Genomic DNA, 20,127 nt, shown 5'->3' with positions numbered 1-20,127 from the left:
CATTATGTGCATGTTCTAGTATTTCTTTAGGGACAATCCTCAGTAATGGAATTGCTATATTCTATAGAGTGTTTGTGCATTTTAAATATTAATTAGTAATGTTATAATATACCATCCATAAAGGAAAAATCAGTCCACACTCCCAGTAATTAATGAGAAGAGCAGTTTCCCTTATATCAGTATTTGCCATCTATTTGCTCTGAATTTTCATTTGCCAATTTTTTATCCTAATGTTTCTGTAAGAATTTATTTCATATATATAATCTGGATAATCCTTTGTCTATTGTAAATAATACAGATGCTGTCTCTTTGTTGATAGTGTTATAAAGATTGTTACACAGAAATTTTTAAATTTTGATGTAGTCAGATGTGTTAGTCATTTTTTTGTTTTTAATTTTATGAACTCATCATTCCTTTAAAATCTCCAGATTTTATAACTTTCTCTGATTGAATAAACCAGGACTTCCTGTTTTCTTATCTAGATAATCTATTTTCTCTCTTTCTTTACTCTCAAATCTCTTGGAGGAAGGGGTGTGTGTGTAATATCTCTACTACAATCAGGCAGCTGCAATGAATGGTTTTGCATTTGATTGTATTAAAAAAAATCTGATGTTGATGTTATCCTCCATCTGCATTGGATTTGGCAAATGGAGTTGTGTGATACAAGGATAAGTAATTTTTCTGGAAGTGTAGTTGCTTGATGAAGGAGCTAATAGTACTTTTCTGTTTTTTTCTATTTTTTCTTTTTAAATAGAAGAAGCATTTCTTGATCCTTTTTTGTTTGTTCCTGTGTTTTTGTTTGCTTTCCAGGGCTGACCCATCCAGGGTTTATTGAACCCAAACTGAAAAAAATTCAGTAGACAAGTCCTATACTGTTCCTGTGAAAATTTGAAAACTAATTTTTGGCATCCTGTGATCATAGAAGTACCTCGTCTAACCATCTGCTTTCCCCTAATTTATTCCCAGCTTTTGCTAATGTTTTCAGCTATTGTAGCTCATAGAATTTAACTTTTAAAGCATAATACTCTTACTTTTAAAAAATATATTTTTCTGGACCACCTGGGTGGCTCAGTCGGTTAAGCATCTGCCTTTGGCTCAGGTCATAATCTCAAGGTCCTGGGATTGAGCCCCGCATCAGGCTCCCTGCTCAGCAGGTAATCTGCTTCTCCCTCTCCCTTTGCCCCTCCCCAGCTCTGTTCTCTCTCTCTCTCTCAAATAAAATAAAATCTTTAAAAAATATATGTTTTTCTTTGATATTGATACCTGAAGTAGTATAGTCCTTTTTGACATTGAGAGGCAGTTAAATTCTCATTTAATTATTCCTCAGTGTATATTTTTTGATGTTCCTACATACGTTTTAATATAAGTGTATTACATGTTCAGAACAAAACTGTAGAATAGATGCAGATCAAGGCCCTAAGAGCCATGGATGTTAGCTGGGCTTGCCTGAGTGAATGGCTTTGAGAGACATTGGCTATAATAAGATAATTTTAAATGTGCTCATGAGAGACAAGGGATAACCTGTTGAAGTTAGGTGATATGTGGCTGTTGGAGCAACTTTTCACTCCTATATTTTTATATATATTTTATATATTTATATATATATATAAACAAAAATTTTAAAATCAATAAGTGGGTTTAATAACAGCTATTCACAGCTAGAAGAAATTAATCTGGGTCAATACAAAATACTTGGAATAAAGCACAGATAGATCTAATGATGGGAAATACAGGAAACAAGGGTAAATGGAAAGAATGAGATGAAAGGTCTAATACATATTTTTATGTGTTTGGCTGCCAAGGGATGTATAGAGGCAAGGGTTTTAACTGAGACATCACTTCCACAAACAGGTTTTCTCTGATTTTACAGTCTTGCTCAGATCAGATTTATTTTCTCTTAGCATGTTGTACTTAGCCTATGTCATAATTACATTTAAGTGATTATGTGGGGTTTTTTTAAATGAAATTTCTTCTTTAAGAATATAAGCTCAGGGCACCTGGGTGGCTCAGTCATTAAGTGTCTGCCTTCAACTCAGGTCATGATCCCAGGGCCCTGGGATCGAGTCCCGCATCGGGCTCCCCGCTCAGCGGGAAGCCTGCCTCTCCCTCTCCCACTCCCCCTGCTTGTGTTCCCTCTCTCTCGCTGTCTCTCTCTCTCTGTTGAAAAATAAATAAAATCTTAAAAAATATATATATATATATAAGCTCAGTCAGAAGAGCATGTGACTCTTGATCTTGTGGCCATGAGTTTGAGCCCCACATTGGGTGTAGAAATTAGGAAAGAAGGGGGTGGGGGGATGGGTTAGCCTGGTGTTGGATATTAAAGAGGCCACGTATTGAATGGAGCACTGGGTGTTATATGCAAACAATGAATCATGGAACACTACATCAAAAACTAATGATGTAATGTATGGTGACTAACACAGAATAAAATTAAAAAATATATATATATAAGCTCTAAGGAAGCGGGATTCTAGTCTCTCTTCCTCACTGCCTTATTCACAATGCCTTACAGGTTCCTGACCTGTATGTAGTAAGTACACAGTCAGTACTTACAGAATGAGGTACGCCTGGCTGGCTTAGTCTGTTATGGTCTGACTCTTGATTTTGGCTCAGGTCATGATCTCAGGGTCATGAGATTGAGCCCCATGTTGGGCTCCAAGCTGGGCGTGGAGACTGCTTCAGATTCTCTCTCTCTTCCTCCCCCACCAAAAATATAGAGAGAGAGAGAGAGAGAGAGAAAGAGTGCAAGAATTTGGGTTCATGTAGCCTTGTTTGTGAAATGTTAGACTTCTCTTTAATCTGGTCTGGAATCTTTCACATTTCGTAATTTACAGATGTCTCATCTGTTAGTTTTATTACAGCTAATTTTTTTTTCCATTGCAGATATATTTTTTTTTAATCAGTATTTCCTTCAGAATGCGGTCAGTGAAAGTAGATAAATTCAGATCAATCGATTTGAGGAGTTGATTTTAGATTTTATATAAACACAATTTTGTGTAGTTCGTTCTAGCTACATAGCAATTAAATCTTCTAACCACTCTTAAAGGAAAGGGAAAGGGGCACTTGGGTACCTCAGTTGAATGTACGACTCTTGATTTCAGCCTAGGCAATGATCTCAGGGTTGTGAGAACGAGCCCCTACGTCAGGCTCTGCACTGAGTGTGGATCCTGCTTAAGATTCTCTCTGTCCTTCTATCCCTCTGCTCCTCCCCCCTCACTTGCTCTCTCGCACTCTTTCTCAAAAAAAAAAAGAAGGGAAAAAACAATGGAAGGAGATTTATTGCCTAAATATCTTATATGATAAAGACCAGTTCAGGAAGCTTTAACAGTAATTTTTTTAAAACCACAACACTTCTGAGGAGGTTTATAGACCTTTCTACGTTATCTGACAGAGAAACTTAACCAGATCTGTGAAGCTACGTTAACACTGGAGCCCTGAAAATTTATTCAGTGTGTATTATTCCTCTAGTAATCTTTTTATCTTTAAAGATTGTCAACAAAATAAGAAAATTACAGGGAATCTGCTTCCTAAACCAAAAGTTCACAGAATACATCTTGAGGGGATTTATAAGTACTGTAGTAACTAACAGCTAGTTAGATTTCTTTTGAATGTTGTTAGGATTATTTAATTCTTATTAGATAACCTACTGAAATTCAGAATTAGGATGTGGTATAGTTTAAGTTCTGCCTTCCGTCTTCACTCAGTCAGCTATGTAATTTTCTTTTAAACTTATACATCATGTAGTTATCCTTAATATTATAAAATTATTAATACACATAAAAATATTAATACTAAATGGTATCAGGGATTTTTCTACCTTTTTAAACTTTTTTTTATTGAAGTATAGTTGACATACAATGTTACATTAGTTTTAGGTCTACAACATAGTGACTGGACAGTTCTATACATTACTCATTGTTCACCATGGTAAGTCTAATCACCATCTATCACCATTAAACATTATTACAGTATGTTGACTATATTGCCTATGCTGTACTTTTCATTCTGATGACTTATTTTAAGAAGCTTGTACTTCTTAGAGATTTTTCTACTTAGTCTAAATAGTATACTAAGGATGGTTTAACAAATACAGAATTTATTTTATTGAAAACAGATTCACAATTTTTCTTTTGGCAACATTTGCATGTATGTGCTTTTGGTGTCAGGAAATTCCTCATTAATGGTTTAGAATTTAGTTTGGGGGATTGATTATGTGTTTTTCTTGGATTCAGTAAAAAGTAGTGGAAACCTATTAAGATTTTAACACAATTGATAAAAGCAATAAGTTATTTTTAAATTCAGAAAAAATATAGCCACAATGGAACATATAGCATATTGAAAAGGAAGTAAAATATACAATTCCTATTGAAATTGTCTTATTTTCAGATATTAAATGATTTTTACTTTAATACATGTCATTTAAATTTAAATATTTTCTTGAAATTTAGGAAGACGTGAAACAGAAAGAAGAGAGAACTACCAAAAAGTTTAAAGACATGCTATTGCCGGCCATATTGTTAAGTTCCTAGAAAGATAATTATTTAGAGTAGCAAGTATGGTAGTCAGATAGACTTGCAAATTGTAAAACTATAACACACTAACTGTTTAGTAAGCAGAGTAGAAAAAAGAACCTGTAAATACAGTAAAAATACTTAGTAATAACCTCATCAAGATGTCTTTGGACCTTTTTTTAAGTGTTTGCTGTTGGTTGGGTTTTTTTTAATGTTTTCTACACACAACTACCTTATTTTCAATATGGCACATCTGTCTAAATTAATTTGTAGCCTAAACACATTCCCTACTTAGCAGAATGATGCAAAGTTCACCTACACCAAATAATAAAATGTATTGTAAAATTGTAAACATTTAATTTATTCTCATATGAGCACTGATACATATATATAGTGGAACAAAATATAGTCCAGAAATACAGGAGAGAGTAATGACTTCTTAATAAAAAGTACAGTCAACTGACTGTTATTCATTTGGGGAAGGATACAAAATACTATTGAATATCATTGATTAGCTTAAGTCAGTTATTTCATGGCTTAAAATCAGTGACCATATTTTATTTAATGTCATGCTCTGATTTGACCCATGGTGTGGTAGGAGTCTAGACACGTAGGTTCTAGTTCTAATTTAACTATTAAGTGTGTCCTTGGATAAATTACTCTATCTTCCCAGTGGGTTTCTTTTTTTTTTCCTAGCATGAAAATGAAGCAACTAGATGAGCAGAGTTCTTAAAAACAATCTTTTTTTATGAACATATCTACATTCAGGATAGTGGATTTTAAAATCTTCTTTAAAAGTAGAGCAGTCATGTTTAACAAAATTTTCCTCTTAAATGAATGTTGATATCTTTCATGAAACCAAGTTAATGTCCTTTAAAATATTTTCTCGCAAAGGGATTTTTAGCTAATCAGATGAGAGCTGAAAACTTGAAGGATGCATCTGTATTACCTGATTTGTGCCTGAGTCATGCAAATCAGTTGATGATTATGTTGCAAAATCATAGAAAACTGTTGGATATTAAACAGAAGTGTACCACTGCCAAACAGGAACTAGCAAATAACCTACATGTCAGACTGAAGTAAGTGATTCTCTTACATCTAATTTTGGATGTTTTAAAGTGATTTTTTAAATTTCTGCCAAGTAATGGAGTAATTTTTCTCTTGGCATTATATTGAAATACTTGATTGGTTGATTAATTTGGGATTATTTTTATAGAGTTTGTGTGTCTCAATTTCATTCTGTAGGTGGTGTTGCTTTGTAATGCTTCATGCTGATCAAGATGGAGAGAAATTGCAAGCTTTGCTCCGCCTCGTAATAGAACTGTTAGAAAGAGTCAGAATTGTTGAAGCTCTTAGTACAGTTCCTCAGATGTACTGCATAGCTGTTGTTGAGGTTGTAAGGAGAAAAATGTTCATAAAACACTACAGGGAGGTATGCAAGTTGAATTCTGTTTTCATTGTGTATAAGCCTTAATGAATTGGTGTGTGATATTAACATAAGCTTTCCTCCTCTTAGTGGGCTGGTGCTTTAGTCAAAGATGGAAAGCGATTATATGAAGCTGAAAAGTCAAAAAGGGAATCCTTTGGGAAATTATTTAGTAAGTGTTCTTTACTAATTTATTTTTAATGAAAAATGCTGTTTTTATTTGTAGATATGAATGTGTTACTATATAGCATGTATGTGATAGTAGTTACCATTGAAATCTGGAGAAGCATTCCTTTTAAGGTCTGTAGAGTTGAATCCATTGTTAAAATTTAAATATGAAGAATTGTTAATTTGTTTTTCAAAAACCAGAGATTTTTTTTTTCCCCTGAAATATAAAGTTACAAAATAACCATATTGTTAATTTCTTTACACAGGAAAGTCCTTTTTAAGAAATCGTCTGTTTAGGGGCTTGGACTCCTGGCCCCCATCCTTTTGTGTATGTATTAATTTTCTAACCATGACTAAATTTTGTATGTGTTCAAACCTCATTTCAGAAGTAGAGATGTTTTCAGAAACATATAGACTTTCTTTTTATCGACATAAAAATGTTTTTGGTTTTAAAAGCGAGTTGTCATGAAACTATTAAAGGATATTCATAGTTTTTGATCAGGAGTTTTCATAACGCAGGAGGATAAGCCATATTACACTGTTAAGCTGTTGATTGGTAGGAGGAGATTTTCTTATTATTTTATCTTTGTCCTTCACCCTCCTCTCATTCTCTTTATCTTTCCCCTCCCTCATTGTCTCCCCCTCCCTCATTGTCTCCCCCTCCCTGTCCTTTCTTTTCCTTTTGTCCTCTCCCCTTTTCATTTTCTTTACCACCAACACCACCACCACCAACACCCTCATTTTATTCATGTGTTTACAAATCAGAATAGGGTGACTCTTCAGGTGGCCTTCATTGAAACCCTGAAAAATAAGTGTGTTTTTAAACCAGGATTACTGGGGACCATTCCTTTTTTTGTGAAAAAATGTGAAAAAAATGATTCCACAGGTTAGAGAAGTTTGGGAAATGCTGCACGTTTTTTGATTGTTTTTTCTTCAGATGCACTGCTTAGCTATTAAACATTTTTTTGTACTGCAGGATTTCTTAGGCCTTAAATGTATGTATTTTTTAACATCTAAGAATGAGTAATGTAATAGGGTTTCCCACACTCATTTATCTAGGACCTCTGTTTAATGAAGAGCATCTTGACATCTCTAAATCTGCTTAGGTAATGACTGAAACAACCGGAGTTACTTTAAAAGTTGTATTTCTTGGCAATATTATAAAGAAATGGTAGGACTTACCAGGTAATTTTTTTTAAGAAGCTGAAATTGACAATTATTTTGAAAAGAATGGAAAGATCAAGTGAAAGGCAAGGAAGGACATGTTACATAGGAAAAAGCCTTTTACCATATTAAAACAACAAGGCATTCTAATAAATGGTAGGAATAGACATAGAGCTAAGGCTAGAGAGATCTTCATGGTCATGTTATAAGTAACAGAAAAATTTGGGAATAGCTTATGTGCTGGTGAAACAAATGGGTTTCTTTAATGTTGACAGGATACTACCTCAGTTTTAAAAAGATGACGAGAAAGGGAGGAACAGCCACATCAGTTGATCACCAACAGCTATGGTTCTCAGTCATTTACGACTCAGAAAAATAGTATACCATGTTGGTCATTGAATAGCTCTTCATTTTTATTTTATTCTGTTTCTTAAATGTCAGTAGATGATTTGTAGCATTTTTGCTTCTTTGTTATATTGAAATTAATCATAGTAAAAATGTATAAATTTGTACTCTATGTTTTTTGGTAATTTTTATCTTTTTATTTTATTCTTTTTGTGGGGGGTACAGACACAGAAGCCTCGAAAGTTTGACTGTGAACTTCCAGATATTTCATTAAAAGATTTACAGTTTCTTCAGTCATTCTGTCCTTCAGAAGTTCAGCCGCTCCTCAGGTAAATATCATTAGTATTTTTAACTTTAGTTATCATCTTAAAATGTTTTCATTATTTTGGAGCTATAGAAAGTAGCACCGATAGTCTCGGGAGATGCCAGCATATAGAAATATTTTATGATAGACTGACTTCCCTATGGTGCTTTAGGAAATTTCTAGGGAATATGCAAATGATTAGAAAATGAAGATAAAGGAAATTAATGCCTTACATGTAATTAATTTTTTTCTAGTAATTACTCTATACTTTTTGTATACTGTGGGAGAGTTTTAATTCATTACTTTAATGATTATATCTTAGGTCTCTTAAGCTATTTCTGGTGTTGTTTAAAAGGGGATGATAGTACTGTCGGGTTTTTTTGACATAGATTGAAATATTTGGTTGTAGGTATCCATCTTTTCATTATGAAATCACAAATCTAATTTGATTTCATTCTGTTTCAGGGTGCCCTTACTTTGTGACTTTGAACCTCTACACCAGCATGTACTTGCTCTGCATAATTTGGTAAAAGCAGCACAAAGTTTGGATGAAATGTCACAGACCATTACAGATCTACTGAGTGAACAAAAGGCAAATTAAGTTCTTTCAAGTGATTTGTTTCATTAGTGTAAAATGTTGCTGCAGCTCTGTAAGCCTATCCCTCTCTTTTCCAGGCATCCATGAGTCAGACATCGCCACCGTCGGCTTCCTCACCACGGATAGAAAGTGCAACAGGAATTGCAACTACTACCTCACCGAGAACTCCTCCTTCACTCACTGTTCAGGATCCCTTATGTCCTGCAGTATGTCCCTTAGAAGAGTTATCTCCAGATAGCATCGATGCACATACATTTGATTTTGAAACTATCCCCCATCCAAACATAGAACAGACTATTCACCAAGTTTCATTAGACTTGGATTCATTAGCAGAAAGTCCTGAATCAGATTTTATGTCTGCTGTAAATGAGTTTGTAATAGAAGAAAATTTGTCATCTCCTAATCCTATAAGTGATCCACAGAGTCCGGAAATGATGGTGGAATCACTTTATTCATCTGTTATCAATGCAATAGATAGTAGACGGATGCAGGATACAAATGTATGTGGTAAAGAGGATTTAGGAGATCATGCTTCTCTGAATGTCCAGTTGGAAAAATGTCGAGTTGTTGCCCAAGACTCGCACTTCAGCATACAAACCATCAAGGAAGACCTTTGCCACTTCAGAACATTTGTACAGAAAGAACAGTGTGATTTCTCAAATTCTTTAAAATGTACAGCATTAGAAATAAGAAACATTATTGAAAAAGTAAAACATTCTCTGGAAATAACACTAAATGAAAAACATCAAAAAGAACTGCAGTCTTTAAAAAGTGAATATGAAGGCAAACTTGATGCACTGATAAAGGAAAGTGAAGAAAATGAAAACAAAATTAAAAAGCTGAAAGGAGACTTGGTATGCCTTGAGGAGGTTTTACAAAATAAAGATAATGAATTTGCTTTGGTTAAACATGAAAAAGAAGCTGTCATCTGCTTGCAAAATGAAAAGGATCAGAAGTTGTTAGAAATGGAAAATATAATGCACACTCAAAATTGTGAAATTAATGAACTGAAACAGTCACGAGAGATAGTGTTAGAAGACTTAAAGAAGCTCCATGTTGAAAATGATGAGAAGATGCAGTTGCTGCGGACAGAACTTCAGTGCTTAGAGCAAAGTCATCTAAAGGAGTTAGAGGATGCTCTGCATGTCAGGCACATACAGGAATTTGAGAAAGTTATGACAGACCATAAAGTGTCTTTGGAGAAACTAAAAAAGGAAAATCAACAACGAATCGATCAGATACAAGAGTCTCATGCCACAGTTATCCAGGAAAAAGAACAACAGCTACAGGAATTAAAACTCAAGGTTTCAGATTTGTCAGACATGAGATGTAAGTTAGAGGTTGAACTTGCGCTAAAGGAAGCAGAAACTGATGAAATAAAACTTTTGCTGGAAGAAAGCAGAGCCCAGCAGAAGGAGACCTTAAAATCTCTCCTTGAACAAGAGACGGAAAATTTGAGAGTAGAGATAAGTAAACTAAACCAAAAGATTCAGGATAATAATGAAAGCTATCAGGTGGGCTTGGCAGAGCTAAGAACTTTAATGACAATTGAAAAAGATCAGTGCATTTCAGAGTTAATTAGTAGACATGAAGAAGAATCTGATATGCTTAAAGCTGAATTAAACAAAGTAACGTCATTGCATCACCAAGCATTTGAAATAGAAAGAAACCTGAAAGGAGAAATAGCTGAACTGCAGAGTAAATTGGATGCAGAATTGAGTGCTCTTGAAAAACAAAAAGATGAAAAACTCACCCAACAGGAAGAGAAGTACGAAGCTATTATCCAGAAACTTGAGAAAGACAAAGAGAAACTTGTCATGAGCCAGGAACAAGACAGAGAACAGTTAATTCAGAAACTTAATTGTGAAAAAGAAGAAGCTATTCAGACTGCCCTCAAAGAGTTTAAATTGGAGAGAGAAGCTGTTGAGAAAGAGTTACTAGAAAAAGTTAAACATCTTGAGAATCAAATAGGAAAAAGGTAAGAATTACTTTAAAATTTAAAATTAAAATATTGGTGATTCAAATTTTAATTGTTTATGTAATCACAGTACCTTGATTTACTTATCTTAGGCCAGTATAGTAATTGAGATGTTTTTATAAAGTAAAACCTTTTACTTTATTTATAGTCAGTGTTTCTTTCAAACATTTAAAAAAATAACAGACTACATAAGCTCATTAGTGGCTTTTAAAAATGGATGAGTATCTTGGATTCCCAGAGAAATGATTTTTTCAAAATTTCAAATGTTTTCCAGGGCTTTTCCTTTTTTAATTCATTAAGTTCCTTCTTTTGGTTTATTTGAATTTTTTACCTAATTTCTTCTGTTGAAAATTACTTTTTACCATTCTTTTTAAATTGCATATGTATGAAAGATAACTTTGATCTGTGCTCACTTATTAAAGAGTAAATTCTAAATTGGGGCTAAATGTTTCATCACTGTTATTTCCTTGATGTTACAGTTTCAGTTATTCCCTCTGTGGTTGAAAAGATAATGTCTTTAAATTCCAGGTTTTATACAGTGGTGGGGTTTTTTTTTTCTTTTGTATTTTTAATATTTTGACTGATGTTACTACCTTTTGATCAGTATTTCTGCTCTTTAAACTTCATTCAGGGGTTTTATGGCCTAATGAACAACTTCTAGAACATTATCCGTTCTATCATTAGTTCTTCTGAGTGAATATATTTATAGTTTGTATACCTTATATATTTTAACCTATTTCCTGCCTATCACTTTTACAATCTCTTGTGATAGACTTTCTGCTGTGTAACATTCAAATATTGGTATTCAGTTAAACCTCCCGCTCTGTTTTGAAAACAGGAACTCTTTATGTATTCTGAGGGGATTGGAGGGTTGGGGATTAGGGCCTACACAAATCTTTACAGAGCTGGGGGAGCTAAGGTCAAGGAAATGACTGCTGAAAATCCGGAAAGCTCTGGGTGAAATACCAGGAAAATAGATGCTGAAGTACCCACCAAATTTGAGAGTTACTCATGGCTCCCTGGAAAATTGCTGTAGCATCAAGAATCTCTTCAAAGCCCCAGTAATGTGGCTCAGTCTGCAACACAAAATGGTTAGTTCTCAGTTACTTGATAGGAAGCTCCTGAAATTTCATCTGGGTACACCTAGCTTTGGAGAGTAAGTCTGGACTGCTTTTCTGCTTTGGAGATCTTGTGCATATTCTTTTTATTGGCAAACTTGCAGTTTGAAGGGGATTCTGGGAAAGACACGTCTCAGCAATATAGTGCAGATGAGATTCTAGAAGAGGGATGAAAGCGATGGCTGGATGATGACAGTGCAGCACTCTGTACACCCCATTTCCGACTTAGGGGTCTTTCGTGTCTCTTTTACCCATATTGAACTCCCAAATAAAGAGACTTAAAATGTCATGTTTCTGTTGGACATGATTCAGCTTCTGTCTCTAATATCTCCTCAGATAGCCTCACCCGCTTCCAAAGGTGAGACTCAAACTTATGTCATTGTAGCCATCCTAGAACTCTGTTCATTTATCTTTCTGTACAGACACAATCTCTTTGATATTCTGTAGTCTAAATACTGAAATACAGGGTTAATTACAGTTGTCACAACACTTATTACATGCTAAGATACCGAGCGAAGGAGATAAAGATAAAAAATTCACCCATATATATAGGCTTAATTGTGGTAGTCTTTATTTCTATAACTAGTCTCATAACCCTAGTAGACATTTACAGCTTCCTTCTATTTTTTACCTTAGACATTACCTCAGCTGATTTTACTTGACCTGAAGAGACTGCCAATAATAATTCCTCCTGTAATACAGTTGCTGTAGTTTCTCATTTGTTTATCAGTGGACATGGCAGTGCCAAGAGACACCCTAGAAAAGCTTCTGACTTCCAGGCATATTCCTCTGCTTTACTGTGTAGAAGAACTGTTTCTCATTGATAAGTTATATCAGTACATACTGCAGCTTCCTTCTTTGTGTGTTGATTCAGTGCTGTGATGAGCCCTAGGTATTCCTGTGGTAGCTTAAGCTTCCAGGTGAATGGAACCCTCGTTGTATCTCCTGGTAAAGGAATTCTTTTGGGGGGAACCAAACTGGCATAGCCCAAAGTTGTAAGGATGAGAAGCAAAATTTTTGCTGTTGACTCATTGAAATAATAGTTATTCCAATTTTTTTCCAAATTTTTATTTAAATTCCAGTTAACATATGTGTTATTCCAATTTTTATCATTGGTTCTCCAACCTATATATTCTAACTGTGGAAGAATTAGTTTCACATAGTAGTATTTGGTTCAGGACATGTACTGCATTCTTTACCCTAGCCATTCAGAATGACAGGGTGCCTGAGTGACTTAGTCGGTTAAGTGTCCAGCTCAGCTCAGGTCTTGATCTTAGGATCGTGAGTTCAAGCGCCATATTGGGCTCCACACTGGGCATGGAACCCATCTGGTACTGTAATGAGTTTTTAGTACATTGATCCACAGTTTTATCAAACCAGCTGTTTAATGATTGGCATATATGGTAAAATATGTGATTTCCATGGGCATGAGGCTATGGCTACATATCTTTCACTGTACAATGAAATTCCGTGTTCAGAAGCAATTATAGTAGAATATAGCAGTGAATAAGCCTTTTTGTATGTTCAGGAATGGTGGTTTTTGCAGAAATACTGTGGGCATGGAAAGTAATTCTGTATGGAGAATAATAGACTGTTCTTGTGAAGATAGATTACTGTTCTTTTCATGACAGAAGCGGTCCAGTGTAATCAGCATGCCACCAAGTAGCTGGCATGGTCTCCCAAAGGAGCACTGCAATATCAGGGGGGCTCACTGCTAGTTACTAAATGTATAGAAATCCATATTGCTGAGCCCATATGCAACCTCACTTCCTGCCTGTATAGACTGTTGTTCATCAGCCTTTTGAATAGGACTGATTGATACTCACAGAATGTTCAGGTTGCGCATCTGATTATTAAGAGGTTCCTCACAGTCAGACATAATATACTCAGAGAACTGACATGTCCTCATACTTATATATCCTGCACATTTCAAGAGGCTGGTTGTTATTTCTTTTCCAGAAATCTTCCCACCAGATTTCAGTCTAGTTTCTTCAAAGTCCCTCACTATCCAACCAAGCCCTTGGCTGGCCACTCTCCATGAATCACTGTCAATCTTTGCCCCTGACCATTTCTCCTACTCGGTAACTTCGATACACTGCTTAACATATTGCCACTGGGAAGATTTCCCTTCACTACTGTTCTTTAGAGCCACTCCTCAGTGGGGCTCTAATACTCAACTGTACTTTTGAATAATGTCAGTATATTTTGCAGCATCATGATGAAACCAGGCCTGCCATTTTTTTTTCATTCATAGTCAGTGTCAGAGTCCTGATGGAGAGAAAGGAGGCAATGTAGCAGGAGAAAGCACCTTGGGAACTTGAATCTCTTGATCTGTTTGTACCATACTTGTGCCATATTTTCTTGGATCTCGTGTATGCCACATCTAACTTGTGATGGAATATTGCTGTGTATACCCAGCTTTATGGTTTCATGACTTAGACAACATTCACTTTATGATGGGCAGCTCAGGACACACAGTAACTTGGGGGACCATGGTCAGTCTTTCAATCTGTACAGACCCAGAAGCAAGGCACAACTACTTTACAACAGAAAAACAGGTATGCACTTCAAAATTCCAAGGTTCTCAACTGTGATTCTCCTATAGGACTTGTCAAAAGTTCTGTACAGTATTCATTTCTGCTACAGACACTTCAAGCATCTTCTGGGAAGTGTGACTCAAGGGGCAGAGATGTTGCTCTGGAACTTACACAGAACAGGGAGTTAGTTCGTAAATGAGTCAGAGCAGCAATACCAAATGTACTATATATATTGCTTCCAAAATTCAGAGATGCTCACCTACAAGCAGCTTGTCCCTTCACCTTAGAGGGAACATCTCATATGACTGGACCACTGGATACTTAGAAATTTCACTGTGCTAACAAGCTCCTGAATTTTCATGGTCTTTATTGCTCATCCTCTGGCATTCCTATGTCTTGCCCTGGTAGCTGAGGTAGTTGCTGCTTCCTGTTTACCTGGCCTAAGGAGTATAAATGCCATAAATGTATTGGATTAATATGATATCTTTTTCCCTTTTCCCCACCCCTCTCTTGGATTAGTATTGATATCTTGAGGAATAGCAAGAAGACCAGTATCCCTGCCAATCAGATTTTAACAGAGAACTAGAGAACTGGTATAATCCAGAGATAAGACATCGGAAGTGTGTTGCTGTTGTTGTAGGTAAAATCTAACTGCTGCTTGTGGTCTATACTAGAGGTTGACAAACTGGCCTCTGGGAATCCAGCTTCCCACTTGTTTTTGTAAATACAGCTCTATTGGAATACACAGATGCCCTTTCCTTTACCTATTTGTTGCCTGTGGTTGCTTTTGGAAGAAATGAGTAGGTATGACAGATCATCTCACTAACATGTTTACTCTTTTTCTCTTTACAAAAAGTTTGTCAGTCTCTAGTATATATTATGAAGAGGGAAGAAATCACTAAGTCACTAGCTCCATATCAGACAGTAGTGTCCTTGTTGATTTACTCCAGCAAAGAGGTCATATGTGACATAACAGTATTCTTGGAGTCACTACCTGATTAAATTTATGAGAATCCATTATTTTTGTATGTTTTCTACAGGACACATACTTCAGTTGAAGAAGAATGTTATAAAAATCGCCCTTACATCATATGAAATGAGAGACTGTTTTAGAGATTGTACTTGGCTTTTTTTTACCATAATAGTTCCTCATTCCATAAGTAGGGGAACCAACAAGGAGTCTCTAACAGTTGCTTTTATGTGTATTCCACTAGAGATTCTGGATGTAAGGATGGACCCCAAACTCCATTTATCACTTAGCTATTAGTAATCTCCTGATGGACCACAGTGGCATTAGAGCCCCCTCAGAGCCAGTATTCATTTGTCCCCCAGAGGTTGGTTAATTACTTTCCCAGAATACACACTAAGCCTGAGAAGTGGACACAGGTCTCTATGCTAAAGACTATAAAGGAGACAAGATTATAAAACTTTGGCATTGTAGTTGGTGACTGACTCAGATTTTGGGATTAAGTGAAGGGTGGTGATTCTCCTTATTTAAATTAGCTCTCTGAGCACTAAATATTGAGTTTTTAAAAAACAATTAAAGTTTTAATAATCCTTTATCATCCTCTTCTGTTATGGCCCTGTGGACAGCCAGTGCCAAAGATTTATCTGGGTCAGACCTGATTGCTGCTCTGGCTCTGCTTTCTGTAATAATACCACATCATGTCGTTGGTTAAGTACCACTAATTGGCCTCTACCACTCCAGAATCCTGTCATTCCTATTAAATTCATTGAATTTCAGTGATTTCATCTCTCTCTGCTATCCCTGTTTTGCACGGTACCACTACAGAGCTTTTTTTTTTTTAATTAACATATAATGTATTATTTGTTTCAGGGGTGCAGGTCTGAGATTCATCAGTCTTACACAATACACAGCTCTCACCACAACACATACCCTCCCCAGTGTCCATCACCCAGCCACCCCATCCCTCCCACCCCTCCACTCCAGCAACCCTCATTTTGTTTCCTGAGCTTAAGAGTCTCTTATGGTTAACTCCCTCTCTGGTTTCATCTTGTTTCATTTTTTTCCTCTTCCCCTATGATCCTCTGCCTTGTTTCTCAAATTCCACATATCAGTGAGATCATATGATAATTGTCTTTCTCTAATTCACTTATTTTGTTTACCATAATACCCTCTAGTTCCATCCACGTCATTGCAAATGGCAAGATTTCTTTTTTTTTTTAATGGCTGCATAATATTGCATTGTATATATATATATATATATATATATATATATATATATATATCTACCACATCTTCTTTATCCATTCATCTGTCAGTGGACATTTAGGCTCTTTCCATAGTTTGGCTATTGTGGACATTGCTGGTATAAACGGAGTGTAGGTGCACCTTCGGATTACTGCATTTGTTTTTTTTTAAAGATTTTTTATTTATTTATTTGACAGAGAGAGACACAGTGAGAGAGGGAACACAAGCAGGGGGGAGAGGGAGAAGCAGGCCTCCCGCGGAGCAGGGAGCCCGATGCAGGGCTCAATCCCAGGACCCTGGGACCATGACCTGAGTCGAAGGCAGACGCTTAACGACTGAGCCACCCAGGCGACCTGGATTACTGCATTTGTATCTTTGGGGTAAATAACCCAGTAGTGCAGTTGCTGGGTCATAGGGTAGCTCTATTTTCAATTTTTTGAGGAACCTCCATATTGTTTCCCAGAGTGGCTGCACCAGCTTGCATTCCCACTAGCAGTGTAGGAGGGTTCCCCTTTCTCCACATCCTCACCAACATCTGTCATTTCCTGACTTGTTAATTTTAGCCATTCTGACTGGCGTGAAGTGGTTTTGATGTATATTTCCCTGATGCTGAGTAATGTGGAGCACTTTTTCTTGTGTCTGTTGGCCATTTGGATATTGCAGAAATGTCTGTTCATGTCTTCTGCCCATTTCTTGATTGGATCGTTTGTTCTTTGGGTGTTGAGTTTGATAATTTCTTTATAGATTTTGGATACTAGCCCTTTATCTGATATGTCATTTGTGAATATCTTCTCCCATTCTGTCGGTTGTCTTTTGGTTTTGTTGACTGTTTTCCTTTTCCATGTAAAGAAAGCTTTTTATCTTGATGAAGTCCCAGTAGTTCATTTTTGCCCTTGCTTCCCTCGCCTTTGGTGATGTGTCTAGGAAGAAGTTGCTGCTAGGTTGCTGCCTGTGTTCTCAAGGATTTTGATGGATTTCTGTCTCACATTTAGGTCTTTCATCCATTTTGGGTCTATTTTTGTGTATGGTCTAAGGAAATGGTTGTTTTCATTCTTCTGCATGTGGCTGTCCAATTTTCCCAACACCATTTGTTGAAGAGACTTTTTTCCATTGGATATTCTTTACTGCTTTGTTGAAGATTAGTTGACCATAGAGTTGAGGGTCCATTTCTGAGTTCTCTATTCTCTTTCATTGATCTATGTGTCTGTTTTTGTGCCAGTACCGTACTGTCTTGATGATGACAGCTTTGTAATAGAGCTTGAAGTCCGGAATTGTGATGCCACTAGCTTTGGTTTTCTTTTTCAACATTCCCCTGGCTATTCGGGATCTTTTCCAGTTCCATACAAATTTTAGGATTATTTGTTGCATTTCTGTGAAAAAGTTGATGGTATTTTGATAGGGATTGCACTAAATGTGTAGATTGCTCTAGGTAGCATAGACATTTTCACAATATTTGTTCTTCCAATCCATGAGCATGGAACGTTTTTCCATTTCTTTGTGTCTTCCTCAATTTCATTCATGAGTATTCTGTAGCTTTCTGAGTACAGATTCTTTGCCTCTTTGATTAGATTTATTCCTAGGTATCTTGTGGTTTTGGGTGCAATTGTAAATGGGATTGACTCCTTAATTTCTCTTTCTTCTGTATTGTTGGTGTATAGAAATGCAACAGATTTCTGTGCATTGATTTTATATCCTGCCACTTTACTGAATTCCTGTATGAGTTCTAGGAACTTGGAGGTGGAGTCTTTTGGTTTTTCCACATAAAGTATTATATCATCTGAAAAGAGTAAGAATTTGACTTCATTAAATTCATTGAATTTCAGTGACTTCATCTCCCTCTGCTATCCCTTTCCTGCAGAGTACCACTACAGAGCTTTTTAAAGTTGAATTTCTTAAAGCCTTGGTGAAGGGCAATATCTCTGGACCCTCCCAGGATATAAATAATAAATCTTTTCCACTATGCCTATCACCATCTCATTCTTTGGATGCATTCCTCAAGACCAAGGATCAGTAAATGTGTTCTTTAAGAACTATTTTCTAAAATGAAAATAAGTGAGAAGAGTGCCATTTGTTTTATATATTTGCATATCTCTTTAATGTTTGGCTTAATGGATTCTCATATCTTCTTCTTCATCAAATCTGTTGCAGTATCTTTTGATTAATGTATGATAAAAATACAGTCTTTAACTTACATGTAATTAGAAAAGAGGAATATTTCAATAACTTTTTCAGATACTTGTGGGCATTTCCTTGATGCTAAATCAATATCCAACAAATTATAATTTCTTAAACATTAGTTTCAGGGTAGAATATGAAACTATCAAATGGATTTTTTTCATGCTGTTTATGCTAATATCTGTTGAACTGCCTTGCACTTTGAGTGGCTATTTTACTCATGCATAATTTTGTAGCACAATGAATTGTCCGTATGAAAAACACTGGTTCACTGAGTTTTATGCAGATCTTGTAAATACTGACTTATTTTATTGAAAGAAAAATGAGATGTGTTAGTATACCTACGAATTTTATGAGAAAGATCTTAAGTACTGGAAGGCTCTCAAGTTCATAGTGGCAGGTACAAGATTTTTTTTTCTATTTGATTTCTTGGTTTTTGTTTTTAAATAATTTCTGTCCCCAATTTGGGGCTCGAACTCATGACCCTGAAATCACGAATCACATGCTTTACCGACTGAGTCACCCAGGCACCTCAAGGTTTGTAAGATTTTAATTTATTTTTAAAGAATTACATTTTACCATTGGTAACAAATTCTGTCAGTTGTTAATTGAAGTAACAAGCTCACATTGGTCATTTTTGAGAAAATGTCTGTTGAAAACCCAAATGTAAATAACCAAAGATTGTCATTTTTCAAATAGAAATAGTAGAGCATGAAAAATGTAGCTAAGTCAGCACACAGCAAAGCAATTATACAAGTAGTTTTCCGTGAGACAGACATACTTCTGTAAGTGGCAGAAGTGCTTTATATGTACTCATTTCATCACACTGAATACTAAAAAGGTGCATACTCAGTGGTCAGGATTCAGTAATAATAATTCTTACTATATCATGGATATTGCAAAATCTGCCTTTTTCTTTTCCACTTTGAGTGCCTTGGTGTAAAGAAACAATGACTAAAAGTACGGTTTGGCACTATCGTCTTTAATTTATGTTAAGGTGTCAGCGATTTTATCATATGTGCAAATGTCAACAAGGTGTAAGAGACAAATATCATCTTATGAAAATAGTTTTGATCTTATTGATCTCTTGAAAGTGTTTCTAGTCAAAGTTCTGTGGATCACACCCTGAGAATCACTGATACAGAGATTGGTTGGCAAACTTTGTGTAAAGGGCCACATTGTAAATATATTAGGCTTTGTGGGTGATATAGTTTCTATCCATGTTACTCAACTAGCCAGAGAGAAGTGAGACAGTGTAAATGAATGGGTGTGGCTGTGTTGCAGTAAAACTTTACACAAACAGATAAAGGCTGGATCTGGCCTGCAGGCCATTGTTTGCCTGTGTGTGGTCTAGAATATTTCATCTTTGCATCTTATTTTCTTTTGACATTGGCCATTGGATTCAGGTTTCAGGCAATAAATCTAGCAAACTGTTAACATTGAATCTAGAGTCTCTGATTATTGTATCCATACAGATAATACTGGCTCAAGTTACCATTATGTTTGCCTTTTCTAACTCCTATTGGATCTATCCCATACATATTTCCTATATTGCTACCAAAATGAATGGAAAATTTTGCAGTTGCAA

At 35.8% G+C, this 20,127-nt stretch overlaps 1 protein-coding gene across 6 annotated transcripts in view; it reads left to right on the top strand.

Moving 5' to 3' along the window:
* RB1CC1 (RB1 inducible coiled-coil 1) overlaps positions 1-20,127 on the top strand; it is a 90,973-nt gene that overhangs the window by 43,750 nt on the left and 27,096 nt on the right. For all 6 annotated transcript variants that reach the window (XM_025870595.2, XM_025870594.2, XM_025870591.2 and 3 more), the window contains 7 exons: positions 5,409-5,593; positions 5,760-5,946; positions 6,031-6,112; positions 6,375-6,436; positions 7,843-7,946; positions 8,387-8,513; positions 8,597-10,497. In XM_025870595.2, coding sequence (XP_025726380.1) covers positions 5,409-5,593; positions 5,760-5,946; positions 6,031-6,112; positions 6,375-6,436; positions 7,843-7,946; positions 8,387-8,513; positions 8,597-10,497 — 2,648 coding nt within the window. The remainder of the gene's footprint in view (positions 1-5,408; positions 5,594-5,759; positions 5,947-6,030; positions 6,113-6,374; positions 6,437-7,842; positions 7,947-8,386; positions 8,514-8,596; positions 10,498-20,127) is intronic.

Source organism: Callorhinus ursinus, unplaced genomic scaffold (genome assembly GCF_003265705.2).
Source record: "Callorhinus ursinus isolate GAN/ISIS: 27379988/994484 unplaced genomic scaffold, GSC_fseal_2.0 scaffold5, whole genome shotgun sequence".
NCBI lineage: Eukaryota > Metazoa > Chordata > Mammalia > Carnivora > Otariidae > Callorhinus > Callorhinus ursinus.
The sequence above is the reverse complement of the archived record's forward strand: the minus strand, read 5'-3'. Positions and strand labels throughout refer to the sequence as shown.